This window comes from Bombina bombina, chromosome 5 (assembly GCF_027579735.1).
Source record: "Bombina bombina isolate aBomBom1 chromosome 5, aBomBom1.pri, whole genome shotgun sequence".
In the NCBI taxonomy this organism is placed as follows: Eukaryota; Metazoa; Chordata; class Amphibia; order Anura; family Bombinatoridae; genus Bombina; species Bombina bombina.
The window spans coordinates 243,409,599-243,426,198 of NC_069503.1; the positions used below are offsets into that span (position 1 = coordinate 243,409,599).

The 16,600-nt window shown below is 43.1% G+C and overlaps 1 protein-coding gene across 2 annotated transcripts in view; it reads left to right on the forward strand.

Moving 5' to 3' along the window:
- LOC128660205 (protein adenylyltransferase SelO) overlaps positions 1 to 16,600 on the forward strand; it is a 170,363-nt gene that overhangs the window by 69,597 nt on the left and 84,166 nt on the right. For both annotated transcript variants that reach the window (XM_053713909.1, XM_053713910.1), the window contains one exon: positions 1,517 to 1,604. In XM_053713909.1, coding sequence (XP_053569884.1) covers positions 1,517 to 1,604 — 88 coding nt within the window. The remainder of the gene's footprint in view (positions 1 to 1,516; positions 1,605 to 16,600) is intronic.

Here is a 16,600-nt window from a genome sequence, read left to right on the forward strand (position 1 = left end):
TGGTCTGTGGTTGACTCTGAGGATACCCCTGCTGGATACCCTTATTAATACCACAGTCCTTCATTTAGTATAGGGGTCAGGGGTTCTCCAGCTTGCTGGCTACATGTTGTGTTTGCTGTTTACCTTGTGCCAGTCCAGTCTACACCTTAGAAATCAGGTTCTATATTACATTTATTTGTGGTATATCAACAAAGAATATTTATATGTTATATACATCCTAAAAAGTGCAAAACGTTGATCCTAGTCTTTTCTGCAGTTTTAAAATTTTATATATACTGTGTGTGTGTGTGTGTGTATATGTATATATATATATATATATATATATATATATATATATATATATATATATATAAAAAAATGGAACTTTCATACCTGAGAAAGTTGAGGCCATTCTTATGGTATAATGTTACTTTTAATTTTTTTTGTAATAGGAAATCACATGAGACTAACATTAATATTAACATTCAGTGTCTTATGAGTTGTATACTAAGGGAATCAAGACTGTAAGGAATTGAAGAAGTTATATTTTAATTGTAAGAAGTATAATAAGTAGACGATAGCTTGTGCACACCACATGCAGAGTTCTGCTCATTGCTTTAATGATGTTAGCTAGCTATTAAATGACGATTATAGTAAAAATGAGATGCGCTAATTCTTTAGAACATATTATAAGACTTAAATTGATGGATAACCACAAGACTGGGACTTTCATTCATAAAGGGCTTTGGAAACATTTAATTATTGTATTAATTACCCTTCTCAGGGTTGCCTATAAGATTGGCTACAGCCTGAATCGTCAGTGAAGTAGGAAATTATTATTATTATACTTTATTTATGAAACGCCAACATATTCCGCAGCGCTGTCCATGGATACAGTTCATTTAAATAAAACAATACAAGACAACATTTACAAACACATACAGGAGGGATTGAGGGCCCTATCCCCTGGGAACTTACAATCTAGAAGGAAATAGACTATCAGTTACGGGCGGAGGAACAGCGACATATAGGAAAACCTGAAAAGGGTAATTAAAAAAGCCCTTGAATGAAAGTCTCCATCTTTTAGGTTATGATGACAAATATTGTAACTGCAAAAATTAAAAGTTTACCATCACTTTAACAACCCTTTAATGCTATGTATTTAACCCCTGCAAAGCACATAATAGAAGTACCTCTCAGGATCCACAGAGCACTACTGGTCCAGAGAGGAACCTGGCACTGCTCCTGTTAGCCGCGCTAGTCATACAACTCAGCTGTGTGAGCAGCACTGCTGATTGGATCAAAGTCAGTTTCCTTTCTGGAACAGAAGTGCTCTGCAGGTCCTGAGCGTTACTTTTACCAAACCCGGTTGCTAGTCTTCAAAAAACATGTTCTAACAAATGATATTTTTGGCTTTTTTTTAAATATTGAGCACAGTGCCTATTAATGAAATGGATACTCATAGAAATAAATATGTAACATATAAAAGCAAACTAATTAGAAACCTCCTTTATATCTATGGTCCTTCCTATTTCAGGAGCAGTCGTCTTACGTGTTGCCAAATCATGGTTTCGTATCGGATCACTTGAAATATTGACTCTTTCTCGGGAGTTTGCATTGTTAAGGTAATGTCACAGCATTTAAATGAGCATGGTTTTTATATAAGAAATGTATTTATTGCGTCTTACATCAGAAGCAATACAGAGGACAATGACAATGGTGCTGCTTCCCGTGCTATGAAATATATTCATAAAGATTATGAGAGACTTGCTCCTAGGTTGTCAAAAATGTGATGATTTGGTTTTAGTATCAGTATACACACAGTAGACTGTGTCCAGGAAGCGCTCTAAACAGCAGACGCTGAGAAGCCAATGACTGCAGTGATCAAGTGAGCATGAAACGCGTCTGCGTTGTTTCCTGACACACAACAGATGATTTTAACAGTGTGTGTATGTGTGGTCATTGAGCCTATTTTGTGTTTTTAACTTTTGCCACAATAAAGGATTTTTGTTTTACACTGTGAGTCTTGGTGCTGCTGTCTGCTGTGCGCCTTTACTGGATTATTATTTGGTTTTAGTACTTTATGTCAATAATCCAGTTGATCAAAATTATCTTTTTTATTACACAAAATTAAGAGGCACTAGCACCTCAAAAGTATATTGCCTTTTTTTTTTTTTATAGAACTCAAGGCTCAAATTTATTCCAAAATCTTTTGCTTGTCACTTTCTGTTGGGACCTACATGCAGCATAACACAATATGATGCACCATTGGACTAAAATATGTAAATAGTCATACTTATGTTGCAATTTATTTAATTTCCTAAAAATTGTAGATTAGGAGAAATATACTTTCTTTCATACAGGTGGTGAGAGTCCATGATCCATTACACCTGGGGGATGCTCTTTTTGTGTTTTTGTTGGATTGTTGATTTAATTTTTCAGTGAAAAAGATGTTTCTAAATCCCACCCTTTGTGTCTCATTACTCGTGGACTCCACTGCTTGGGAATTAGTTCCCAGGCATAATTGATTGTGGACTCTCACCACCTGTATGAAAGAAAACACAATTTATGCTTTCCTGATAAATTAATTTATTTCATGGTGGTGAGAGTCCACGAGACCCCACCCTATGTTTTTGGTATTGTTTTTTTTCTTAAGCACAACTTTTTCCCCTGCTCCTTTTATTGCTTTTTCCTATCTCATTGTGCTTGGCTATATGTTAGATTGAGGTACCTGTGAGGTGGGAGGAGTTTTTATAGAGGACTTGTGGTTTGGGAATCTTTTCCTTCTAATGGTAGGGAAGAGTAATTCCCTACATCAAAAGTAAAACCAAATCCACAACCCAATAAAAACCCAAAAGGGCATTTCCCCCCCACCAGGCGTAATGGATTTATATTATATTAATCATATATCATTCTAGGTCAGGCTTTCACTTCACTCAGCCAAAACCAATCAGGTTAACCAAAACAACCCACAGGACTTGGATGGCATAATTGTTGTCATATTACTGGTGGTGGCACTTTAGTCTAGCATTTGTATAATGTAGTTGTATAAATAAGCAGGGGTAGAAAGTAAGTTGAAAATAAATATTCTTTTACTATGGCTACACAAATATGCCTCTTGCCTTTGGCTTACCAATAGGGTTGCCAGGTGTTCAGTATTTTAACTTTCATTATTTATTTTGTCCCCTTTCCCTGTAATTCCATTCTAAAATTGTGAGCTTTTCAGTTCCCGTTAGAAATGGAAGTGCAGAACCCTGTTATATTCCACACAGCCATTGGCTTCACACTCTTGTAATGTTTTATACCTGTCCTAACCGGCTACTGCAGAGAAGGTAACCTAAGTTACAACATGGCAGCTGAGCTCCCATTGATTTATAAACACTAAAACTTTACACTTCTTTTGTCACTATTTAAACTGGTAATGAAACTTTAAAAAAATACATCTACATGTTATTCTCAGACTTCTCTTTTCTTTGAATGCATCATTCTATCTAGCATTTATTTAGTGTTTAATGTCCCTTTAAATGTCCAGTATTTTCTTCATAAATGGAAAGAGTCCACAGCTGCATTCATTACTTTTGGGAATTCAGAACCTGGCCACCAGGAGGAGGCAAAGACACCCCAGCCAAATGCTTAAATACCTCTCCCACTTCCCCCATCCCCCAGTCATTCTTTGCCTTTTGTCCCAGGAGGTTGGCAGAGAAGTGTCAGAAGTTTTGAATAGTCTCTTATGGAGGGTAGTACTCTTCGACATGGGACTGGAGTTTTAAGTAGTCCTGTCAGCCTTTCAGTGAAAGCTTGGATGAAAGTTAGAGTCCGGAGATGCAGGGAGAGTTTTTCTGTGAAACCATCCTGACTCATTTTAACAGCTCCACAAGTAATCAGCGTTGACGAGTTTAACTGCCTGCTTTCTTCTCTCAAGTCCATGGCAGAAGCGATGCTACTATCTGTCACACTTTAAGGTCCGTGTTCCTGTTCCACGGCGTAGATTCCGGTAAGATTGTTTCATTTTACTTTCTTCATGAAATGTACTGTATTACAGATATTTTCCTGAGTGGCTACCACCTAGCGGGACTAACTTATATCAAAAGGGCCCGGTGAGGCTCCTTTTGTATCTTGGAATCAAGGGTTATTATCTCCTGAGGGGGGTTATTGAACAGGGTTTTTTTTAATCATGTTTGTTATATGATTCGACCTGCTTATGTGTAGTGTATTTTGACTCATGGCTTGTGGAACATAATGGCTTTTTGGAAAGTGACGCGGCCTTGTGGTTGGCCGCGCTTTTTTGGACTATATGGTTTTCCTGGTGACCAGGCGTGGTCACGTTTTTGGCCTCCATTTCCGCATTCCTGACCGTGTGGCGACGGAGAAATTCTGGTCTGCTGGTGTTGGGTTCATAGGAGGTGGTGAGTGCCCCAGCCATTTTGGGTGTCAGGTGCCGTTTAGATTTTTTGGTCCAATCTTTTGTATTCAATTTCCTAGTTATGGAGGAGTCTGATATTGTGGAGATGGACGTCTTTGTTTCAGTTTCTCCTCCTTGCGCAGAATGCATATTGCCCCGGATGATACAAGCCTATCAGTTATGTTCTGAATGCCATATTAGAGTGCTCAATTCCTCGGGATCGGGGAATCAAGGGGCCGCTGAGCCATCCGCCTCTGGGGCTTCTGTCATCCGAGTGGTGAGTTCCCTTCCACCATCGTTTACTGTGCATGCAGGTAACCCAGACTTTGCTTATCCTTCTCTGGAAGGTGGCTTGTTCCTGCCAGGGGTTTCGGCACGATTTTGCATGTCCATAATTTTGGCGCTGGCACATCTGCAACTTCCAGAAGTTGGTTTAGGATATTGTTCTTGTTCTGTTATCCAGGGCTCTTCAGGCATGGGATGGCCTGTTCAGCTCTCTGGGGGAACGACTGTCCCTGAGGCTTCAGGGGGTCAACCTTCGAGGCCGGAGTAGTCTCTTGCTCCGGCAGGGGTATGCTGTGCTTTTCGGTATAGACTGGTGCGCCTGTGTTTTATTGAGGCATTTTTGGCAGTGTTGGAAGATCCCATCCTTAATGGATCTGAGAATTTTCAGTCTGCTTCTTTGAATAGCTTACAGAATTAGACATAAGGGGATGAAGCAATCTTCTTATAGTCTTGTTTATTGAGTATCCCTTTCCAGTTCTGAGCTTGAAAGAACAGGGTCCCTGTTAGGCCGGTCCTGCTGGTGTGCCTGTTCTTCTTAGGAGATAACCTGCAGTTGCCTTATCTTTTATTTTTATCCGGTTAGGATTGTTTTTGTTTGGTTAAAGCTCATGTTTGTTTTATATTTCCTTCGGGAATTTTATCTGGAAACGATACTCGCGATTGTTTGATCGCACTGTTACTTCTAAGGAAGTTTGTTCGGGAAGTGTTTTAGTCCTATGTTTGTCTGCTGATTATTTCTCCCTCTCTAGGGAGGAGATTCTATGCGGCCTTGACAGTGAGGGCCCTTGGGTTCAGATCCTTGTGTCTTGGGGCCTAATCAGACACGTGGCACCTGTTTTGCCTAGCTGGTCAGGTTAGGGCGCCGAGTGCTTCACATTATTATTTGTGTTATTTTTGTTTTTCTTAATTAGTTACAACTAAGCATTCTGAGAGGACCTGAGGGTCCGTGAGACATGGGGGATTGGTTCAGTCCTCATTAGCCTGTCATGTTGGCCGACTGGGTCTAGGAGTGCTGCTGCAACACACTCAATTGATTCCGTTTTTCTGTTGGGTCTTGGAGTGCCTCCTTCTCCGCGTGGGTTGGAGGTTGGTAGGACTTTGAACCTCCTTTGCTGCCGGTTCCTGGCGGTCTTCCTGTGGTTGTCCTTGACGCGCTTGTGCTCTAGAGTATTTGCGCGATTCTTTCGCACCCTAGCTCATTTTTGGAGGTGGACTCCTGCTAGGGGTGTCTCTTTCCTGGGACTGGGAATTACGAGTGGGTCTTGTTCCCGTTCTCCGGTTTAGTCCGGTTATCTCCCTCTGTGAGGTCTGATTCCTTCAGACGAGGTATTTGTGTTCCTTGGGGTGTTATTTGTCTTTACACGATTCTGGGGCCCGGGGGCCAGGGATCTTGTCTGGATCCTTATGGATGTCTGGAGACCTATGATCCTGCGGATTGGTTCGGGGTGGCCCAGTCTTTCTCCGGGAACACAGGCTTGGCCTCATGGCTAGCTCGTTGAGTCTGCATACAGCTGAGCCAGGATTTGCGTTCACATTCGGGTGCTGGCATGTTTCTTATGGCCTGTTTTGTCCTTGGACAGTGTCCCGCAATGGTTTAGTTGTAGGTTTTGTGGGCTTGTAAGCTGACATGTCCTTTCACTTTGTGGTGGTTCTGTATTACAATACTTTGCACGTAGACTTTTTCAAAGTGTGTTCAGGGAGTTTTTTCTCTGTTGGATCACCAGTAGTGTCGGGATGAATTTCATTCAGTCCGTGGCTTGATCAGACTAGTTTTTTTCTTGTCTTGTGGGCATGTGCGCTGTCCTTTATCTGTGCTCCCCCCTTTGAGGGGGTAGTTTGTCTCCCTTAAGATGTGGGGTTTTCCCCTCTCAGGAGGGTCGTTGTCCTGCCCTGTGCGCAGGAGGTTGGAACAGGTGCTAGGGGATAGCAGTCTGCTGTCCTGGGGTTGTTCTGTTCCAACTATGGAAGTTGAAGTCTCCATGTCGGGACTGTTATAGAGAGTTGTGCCAGGTCTTCTCAGGGAGCTACTGCACTTTTCTCTGTTCAGGTCCTAGGGGGTTCTCCTTGGGAGTACCTATAATGGAATCTCGGATTGGGTGTCACCCGAGCTCTGTTGGGTGAGTTTCTCCCATTCTTTCCATTCCCTGGGGGCTTGTGGTTGGGGTTCTTCTGTTCCCCCTGTCTTTCAGACGTGCATTTCACTTGGGCTGGTCTGGTGTTTGGAGCAGGATCTGTGTTCTGCTGCTTCGTCCTTGGGTCTCGCGGTACAGTGAGCCTCCTTGAGGGCTCTGTGTCTTCTCCACGTTCAGGATCTGTGGGAAGGACTGCCAGCTCTTGGATAGCCCGTGACATGTCCACTGCTTAGTGGATGCTTAGCAGTCTGATGGTTTGGAACCTTCTTCAGCTGCTCTTGCTTGCCCTGCAAGTTGTCAAATTTCAGAGTCATCTTTGGATGACTGTAGCGTGCAGTGTTTTGACTCAGGTGTTTACCTATTTGTGCTGCACGGGGTTTCGGTTTCTGAAGATTTAGATATTCTGAGCGACCTTTGTGACTCTGGGGACTTTTGTCTTCAGTTGTCTTCTAGGGTGCGGTTGCACTGTGTTTGAGAGAAGTTATCTTCTCTGTTTTGGATTCCCGGGCCTACCACTTGGTTTCTGTACAGGGGTCTGGGCGTTGCCTCCCCTTGTTTCTTCGAGACTGCTTGGGTCTCTGTGAGCTTGGCCCTGTTTCTCGGGTTTCTGCCTTGAATTTTTATTTGGGACTCGTTGTACCCTATTTAGGGTTTTTCTGGAAGTCCTGATGGATGTTCATCCGTGTCTTTTCCCTTTGGGGAGATTACGGTAGTCTGATCCCTTTCTCTAGTAAGGGGTGTGTTGTTTGGGACCGACTGTTTGGCAATGGTGTCTCCTGGAGCTTGTAGGCTCAGTCGTGTCTTATTCCTGCGGTCTCTAGCAAGGCTTGTGGACTATCTGTGGGTCAGTGTCATTGGAGCCCTTCCCTTTTTTCAAGGTTTTCTCGGCCTCAGGCGAAGCGGGTTTTTGTGGGGTAGCGGTTTTCAGGCCTGGTGCCTTCAGAATTAGCCGCCTCTTGTACCCCCCCATTTTAGCATTCAGTGTACTCTGTAGCTTGGGTATTGTTTTCCCAAAAGTAATGAATGCAGCTATGCATTCATTCCATTTATGAAGAAAAACTTAAATTATGCTTACCTGATAATTTTCTTTTCTTCAGATGGAAAGAGTCCACAGCTCCCAGACCGTATGTTTTCGGTGGGGCGTCTGGTATTTTTATTCTTCTGGCACCTTTTCACCCGGATATTTCTTCTACTGTACCTTATTCCTCGGCAGAATGACTGGGGGATGGAGGAAGTGGGAGAGGTATTTAAGCCTTTGGCTGGGGTGTCTTTGCCTCCTCCTAGTGGCCAGGTTCTGAATTCCCAAAAGTAATGAATGCTGCTGTGGGCTCTTTCCATCTGAAGTAAAGAAAATTATCAGGTAAGAATAATTTAAATTTTTTAAAGCACCTAAGTGTCAGCTAAATTTAAAGTGCTTTCTATGCCTATATTCTTCACAAACATGGCCAAAACAGAAGTAGCACTGTGAATTTTCTAATATGTGTTACAGGCAGCAATGGCTGTGTGTCTGCTCCTGGCTGTTAAAGGGGTCAATCACTACTATTTACATGTGTTCCTGGCAACTAAGGGGATAAAATGACTGCTCAGTTGTGAAAAAATATAGATGTTTGGATCAAGAGTTGGGTTAAGGTTGAGCTTTTGGGGGGATATTGTGTGACCTCAGCTACCACCTGTGCCCAGTCACCTATAGGTTGTCCGGTATTTTTATGGAGTACACCTGGCAGTGGCAACCCTTTACTCTAGTGATGTGTTCAATTTCTTAAAAGGGTGGGGTGGGGGGGGGGGAAGTGACGTGTAAAGGTGAAAAACGTGAAAATAAATAAATAGATTAGTAAATTAATTTGTGAAAAAAGTGAATAAAAAACAGCTATGTCTCAGAGAGATATGTGTATGAAGCACCAAATTGCTCCTGTGAGCTTAATTTAAGGCCTTTTATATGGAGACGGGGGAAATATGATATTCACCTAGTGGCCCAAACCGGAGGTAAGGGTCTGTTAGTAACGGGTCTATAACTACTTAGACTCAGTTATGCTATGATTAATTATGGTCAACAGTATTCACAAAGTGCATCAACTTTTTAACCCCTTAATGACCACAGCACTTTTCCATTTTCTGTCCGTTTGGGACCAAGGCTATTTTTACATTTTTGCGGTGTTTGTGTTTAGCTGTAATTTCCCTCTTACTCATTTACTGTACCCATACATATTATATACCGTTTTTCTCGCCATTAAATTAACTTTCTAAAAATACCATTATTTTCATCATACCTTATAATTTACTATAAAATGTTTTATAAAATATGAGGAAAAAATGGAAAAAAACACACTTTCTCCAACATAGGTGTGTCCGGTCCACGGCGTCATCCTTACTTGTGGGATATTCTCCTCCCCAACAGGAAATGGCAAAGAGCCCAGCAAAGCTGGTCACATGATCCCTCCTAGGCTCCGCCCACCCCAGTCATTCTCTTTGCCGTTGTACAGGCAACATCTCCACGGAGATGGCTTAGAGTTTTTTAGTGTTTAACTGTAGTTTTTATTATTCAATCAAGAGTTTGTTATTTTAAAATAGTGCTGGTATGTACTATTTACTCTGAAACAGAAAAGAGATGAAGATTTCTGTTTGTAAGAGGAAAATGATTTTAGCAACCGTTACTAAAATCCATGGCTGTTCCACACAGGACTGTTGAGAGGAATTAACTTCAGTTGGGGGAACAGTGAGCAGTCTTTTGCTGCTTGAGGTATGACACATTCTAACAAGACGATGTAATGCTGGAAGCTGTCATTTTCCCTATGGGATCCGGTAAGCCATTTTTATTCAGACAGTAAATAAGGGCTTCACAAGGGCTTATTAAGACTGTAGACATTTTCTGGGCTAAATCGATTCATATATTACACATATTTAGCCTTGAGGAATCATTTAATCTGGGTATTTTTGTAAAATAATATCGGCAGGCACTGTTTTAGACACCTTATTCTCTAGGGGCTTTCCCTAATCATAGGCAGAGCCTCATTTTCGCGCCGGTATTGCGCACTTGTTTTTGAGAAGCATGACATGCAGTCGCATGTGTGAGGAGCTCTGATACATAGAAAAGACTTTCTGAAGGCGTCATTTGGTATCGTATTCCCCTTTGGGCTTGGTTGGGTCTCAGCAAAGCAGATACCAGGGACTGTAAAGGGGTTAAAGTTAAAAACGGCTCCGGTTCCGTTATTTTAAGGGTTAAAGCTTCCAAATTTGAACAATTCCTTCATACTTTTTCGCAATTGCAGTAATAAAGTGTGTTCAGTTTAAAATTTAAAGTGACAGTAACGGTTTTATTTTAAAACGTTTTTTGTACTTTGTTATCAAGTTTATGCCCGTTTAACATGTCTGAACTACCAGATAGACTGTGTTCTGAATGTGGGGAAGCCAAGGTTCCTTCTCATTTAAATAAATGTGATTTATGTGACACTGAAAATGATGCCCAAGATGATTCCTCAAGTGAGGGGAGTAAGCATGGTACTGCATCATTCCCTCCTTCGTCTACACGAGTCTTGCCCACTCAGGAGGCCCCTAGTACATCTAGCGCGCCAATACTCCTTACTATGCAACAATTAACGGCTGTAATGGATAATTCTATCAAAAACATTTTAGCCAAAATGCCCACTTATCAGCGTAAGCGCGACTGCTCTGTTTTAGATACTGAAGAGCATGAGGACGCTGATGATAATGGTTCTGAAATGCCCCTACACCAGTCTGAGGGGGCCAGGGAGGTTTTGTCTGAGGGAGAAATTTCAGATTCAGGGAAAATTTCTCAACAAGCTGAACCCGATGTGATTACATTTAAATTTAAGTTGGAACATCTCCGCGCTCTGCTTAAGGAGGTATTATCCACTCTGGATGATTGTGAGAATTTGATCATCCCAGAGAAACTATGTAAAATGGACAAGTTCCTAGAGGTCCCGGGGCTCCCAGAAGCTTTTCCTATACCCAAGCGGGTGGCGGACATTGTAAATAAAGAATGGGAAAGGCCCGGTATACCTTTCGTCCCTCCCCCCATATTTAAAAAATTGTTTCCTATGGTCGACCCCAGAAAGGACTTATGGCAGACAGTCCCCAAGGTCGAGGGAGCGGTTTCTACTTTAAACAAACGCACCACTATACCCATAGAAGATAGTTGTGCTTTCAAAGATCCTATGGATAAAAAATTAGAAGGTTTGCTTAAAAAGATGTTTGTTCAGCAAGGTTACCTTCTACAACCAATTTCATGCATTGTCCCTGTCACTACAGCCGCGTGTTTCTGGTTCGATGAGCTAGTAAAGGCGATCAATAGTGATTCTCCTCCTTATGAGGAGATTATGGACAGAATCCGTGCTCTCAAATTGGCTAATTCTTTCACCCTAGACGCCACTTTACAATTGGCTAGGTTAGCGGCGAAGAATTCTGGGTTTGCTATCGTGGCGCGCAGAGCGCTTTGGTTGAAATCTTGGTCAGCGGATGCGTCTTCCAAGAACAATCTCCTTAACATTCCTTTCAAGGGGAAAACGCTGTTTGGCCCTGACTTGAAAGAGATTTTCTCTGATATCACTGGGGGTAAGGGCCACGCCCTTCCTCAGGATAGGTCTTTCAAGGCCAAAAATAAACCTAATTTTCGTCCCTTTCGTAGAAACGGACCAGCCCCAAGTGCTACGTCCTCTAAGCAAGAGGGTAATACTTCTCAATGCAAGGCTGGAACAAGGGAAAGCAGGCCAAGAAACCTGCCACTGCTACCAAGACAGCATGAAATGTTGGCCCCCGATCCGGGACCGGATCTGGTGGGGGGCAGACTCTCTCTCTTCGCTCAGGCTTGGGCAAGAGATGTTCTGGATCCTTGGGCACTAGAAATAGTCTCCCAAGGTTATCTTCTGGAATTCAAGGGGCTTCCCCCAAGGGGGAGGTTCCACAGGTCTCAATTGTCTTCAGACCACATAAAAAGACAGGCATTCTTACATTGTGTAGAAGACCTGTTAAAAATGGGAGTGATTCATCCTGTTCCATTAGGAGAACAAGGGATGGGGTTCTACTCCAATCTGTTCGTAGTTCCCAAAAAAGAGGGATCGTTCAGACCAATCTTAGATCTCAAGATCCTAAACAAGTTTCTCAAGGTTCCATCGTTCAAAATGGAAACCATTCGAACAATTCTTCCTTCCATCCAGGAAGGTCAATTCATGACCACGGTGGATTTAAAGGATGCGTATCTACATATTCCTATCCACAAGGAACATCATCGGTTCCTAAGGTTCGCATTCCTGGACAAGCATTACCAGTTCGTGGCACTTCCTTTCGGATTAGCCACTGCTCCAAGGATTTTCACAAAGGTACTAGGGTCCCTTCTAGCGGTGCTAAGACCAAGGGGCATTGCAGTAGTACCTTACTTGGACGACATTCTGATTCAAGCGTCGTCCCTTCCTCAAGCAAAGGCTCACACGGACATAGTCCTGGCCTTTCTCAGATCTCACGGATGGAAAGTGAACGTAGAAAAGAGTTCTCTATCTCCGTCAACAAGGGTTCCCTTCTTGGGAACAATAATAGACTCCTTAGAAATGAGGATTTTTCTGACAGAGGCCAGAAAAACAAAACTTCTAAACTCTTGTCAAACACTTCATTCCGTTCCTCTTCCTTCCATAGCGCAGTGCATGGAAGTAATAGGTTTGATGGTAGCGGCAATGGACATAGTTCCTTTTGCGCGCATCCATCTAAGACCATTACAACTGTGCATGCTCAGTCAGTGGAATGGGGACTATACAGACTTGTCTCCGAAGATACAAGTAAATCAGAGGACCAGAGACTCACTCCGTTGGTGGCTGTCCCTGGACAACCTGTCACAAGGGATGACCTTCCGCAGACCAGAGTGGGTCATTGTCACGACCGACGCCAGTCTGATGGGCTGGGGCGCGGTCTGGGGATCCCTGAAAGCTCAGGGTCTTTGGTCTCGGGAAGAATCTCTTCTACCGATAAATATTCTGGAACTGAGAGCGATATTCAATGCTCTCAAGGCTTGGCCTCAGCTAGCAAAGGCCAAGTTCATACGGTTTCAATCAGACAACATGACGACTGTTGCGTACATCAACCATCAGGGGGGAACAAGGAGTTCCCTGGCGATGGAAGAAGTGACCAAAATCATTCAATGGGCGGAGATTCACTCCTGCCACCTGTCTGCAATCCACATCCCAGGAGTGGAAAATTGGGAAGCGGATTTTCTGAGTCGTCAGACATTACATCCGGGGGAGTGGGAACTCCATCCGGAAATCTTTGCCCAAATTACTCAACTGTGGGGCATTCCAGACATGGATCTGATGGCCTCTCGTCAGAACTTCAAGGTTCCTTGCTACGGGTCCAGATCCAGGGATCCCAAGGCGACTCTAGTAGATGCACTAGTAGCACCTTGGACCTTCAAACTAGCTTATGTATTCCCGCCGTTTCCTCTCATCCCCAGGCTGGTAGCCAGGATCCATCAGGAGAGGGCGTCGGTGATCTTGATAGCTCCTGCGTGGCCACGCAGGACTTGGTATGCAGATCTGGTGAATATGTCATCGGCTCCACCATGGAAGCTACCTTTGAGACGAGACCTTCTTGTTCAAGGTCCGTTCGAACATCCGAATCTGGTCTCACTCCAGCTGACTGCTTGGAGATTGAATGCTTGATCTTATCAAAACGAGGGTTCTCAGATTCTGTTATTGATACTCTTGTTCAGGCCAGAAAGCCTGTAACTAGAAAAATTTACCACAAAATATGGAAAAAATATATCTGTTGGTGTGAATCTAAAGGATTCCCTTGGGACAAGGTAAAGATTCCTAAGATTCTATCCTTTCTTCAAGAAGGATTGGAGAAAGGATTATCTGCAAGTTCCTTGAAGGGACAGATTTCTGCCTTGTCTGTGTTACTCCACAAAAAGCTGGCAGCTGTGCCAGATGTTCAAGCCTTTGTTCAGGCTCTGGTTAGAATCAAGCCTGTTTACAAACCTTTGACTCCTCCTTGGAGTCTCAACTTAGTTCTTTCAGTTCTTCAGGGGGTTCCGTTTGAACCCTTACATTCCGTTGATATTAAGTTATTATCTTGGAAAGTTTTGTTTTTGGTTGCAATTTCTTCTGCTAGAAGAGTTTCAGAATTATCTGCTCTGCAGTGTTCTCCTCCTTATCTGGTGTTCCATGCAGATAAGGTGGTTTTACGTACTAAACCTGGTTTTCTTCCAAAAGTTGTTTCTAACAAAAACATTAACCAGGAGATAGTCGTGCCTTCTTTGTGCCCGAAACCAGTTTCGAAGAAGGAACGTTTGTTGCACAATTTGGATGTTGTTCGCGCTCTAAAATTCTATTTAGATGCTACAAAGGATTTTAGACAAACATCTTCCTTGTTTGTTGTTTATTCTGGTAAAAGGAGAGGTCAAAAAGCAACTTCTACCTCTCTCTCTTTTTGGATTAAAAGCATCATCAGATTGGCTTACGAGACTGCCGGACGGCAGCCTCCTGAAAGAATCACAGCTCATTCCACTAGGGCTGTGGCTTCCACATGGGCCTTCAAGAACGAGGCTTCTGTTGATCAGATATGTAGGGCAGCGACTTGGTCTTCACTGCACACTTTTACCAAATTTTACAAGTTTGATACTTTTGCTTCTTCTGAGGCTGTTTTTGGGAGAAAGGTTTTGCAAGCCGTGGTGCCTTCCATTTAGGTGACCTGATTTGCTCCCTCCCTTCATCCGTGTCCTAAAGCTTTGGTATTGGTTCCCACAAGTAAGGATGACGCCGTGGACCGGACACACCTATGTTGGAGAAAACAGAATTTATGTTTACCTGATAAATTACTTTCTCCAACGGTGTGTCCGGTCCACGGCCCGCCCTGGTTTTTTTAATCAGGTCTGATAATTTATTTTCTTTAACTACAGTCACCACGGTATCATATGGTTTCTCCTATGCAAATATTCCTCCTTAACGTCGGTCGAATGACTGGGGTGGGCGGAGCCTAGGAGGGATCATGTGACCAGCTTTGCTGGGCTCTTTGCCATTTCCTGTTGGGGAGGAGAATATCCCACAAGTAAGGATGACGCCGTGGACCGGACACACCGTTGGAGAAAGTAATTTATCAGGTAAACATAAATTCTGTTTTTTTAACTTTGACCCCCAAAATCTGTTACACATCTACAACCACCAAAAAAAAAACATGCTAAATAGTTTCTAAATTTTGTCCTGAGTTTAGAAATACCTAATATTTACATGTTCTTTGCTTTTTTTGAAAGCTATAGGGCCATAAATACAAGTAGCATTTTGCTATTTCCAAACTACTTTTTTTCAAAATTAGCGCTAGTTACATTGGAACACTAATATCTTTCAGGAATCCCTGAATATCAATTGACATGTATATATTTTTTTTTAGAAGACATCCCAAAGTATTGATCTAGGTCAATTTTGGTATATTTCATGCCACCATTTCACCGCCAAATGCGATCAAATACAAAAAATCGTTCACTTTTTCACAAATTTTTTCACAAACTTTCGGTTTCTCACTGAAATTATTTACAAACAGCTTGTGCAATTATGGCACAAATGGTTGTAAATGCTTCTCTGGGATCCCCTTTGTTCAGAAATAGCAGACATATATGGCTTTGGCATTGCTTTTTGGTAATTAGAAGGCCGCTAAATGCCGCTGCGCACCACACGTGTATTATGCCCAGCAGTGCAGGGGTTAATTAGGGAGCTTGTAGGGAGCTTGTATGGTTAATTTTAGCTTTAGTGTAGTGTAGTAGACAACCCAAAGTATTGATCTAGGCCAATTTTGGTATATTTCATGCCACCATTTCACCGCCAAATGCGATCAAATAAAAAAAAAACTTTAAATTTTTCACAATTTTAGGTTTCTCACTGAAATTATTTACAAACAGCTTGTGCAATTATGGCACAAATGGTTGTAAATGCTTCTCTGGGATCCCCTTTGTTCAGAAATAGCAGATATATATGACTTTGGCGTTGCTTTCTGGTAATTAGAAGGCCGCAAAATGCTGCTGCGCATCACACGTGTATTATGGCTAGCAGTGAAGGGGTTAATTAGGAAGTTTGTAGGGAGCTTGCAGGGTTAATTTTAGCTTTAGTGTAGAGATCAGCCTCCCACCTGACACATCAGACCCCCTGATCCCTCCCAAACAGCTCCCTTCCCTTCCCTCCCCCACCCCACAATTGTCCCCGCCATCTTAAGTACTGGAAGAAAGTCTGCCAGTACTAAAATAAAAGCTTTTTGGGGGGTTTAGGTTTTTAAAAAAAAAATAAAAAAAATTCTTCTGCTGTGTAGGACCCCCCTTAGCCTCCAACCTCCCTGATCCCCCCCAAAACAGCTCTGTAACCTTCCCCATCTGCCTTATTGGGGGCCATCTTGGGTACTGGCAGCGGTCTGCCAGTACCCAGCTTGCACAAAAAAGGGCTTTTTTTTTCTTAGTTTTTTTTTTTCTGTAGTGTAGCTTCCCCAAACCACCCCCCCCACCACAAACCCCCACCACCTCATTGATCGTTTTTTTTTTTTTAACTTTTTTTAACTGATTGCCCTTTTAAACCTTCTTTATTTTACACCTTTTTCTGTAGTGTAGCGGTTCCCACCCGCTCCCTCCCCGTGCACGCGCCCGCCCCCGCCCTCCCGCGCACGCGCGCACATCCGTGCGCGCCCCCGGGCATCCCCGCCCACGATCCCGCCCCCCTCCACATCTCCAGGGCCATCGATGGCCGCCACCCGCCTCCCGGTACTGCTCCCACCCACCAACGAAGGAAGCCACCGATCTCCGGTGCAGAGAGGGCCACAGAGTGGC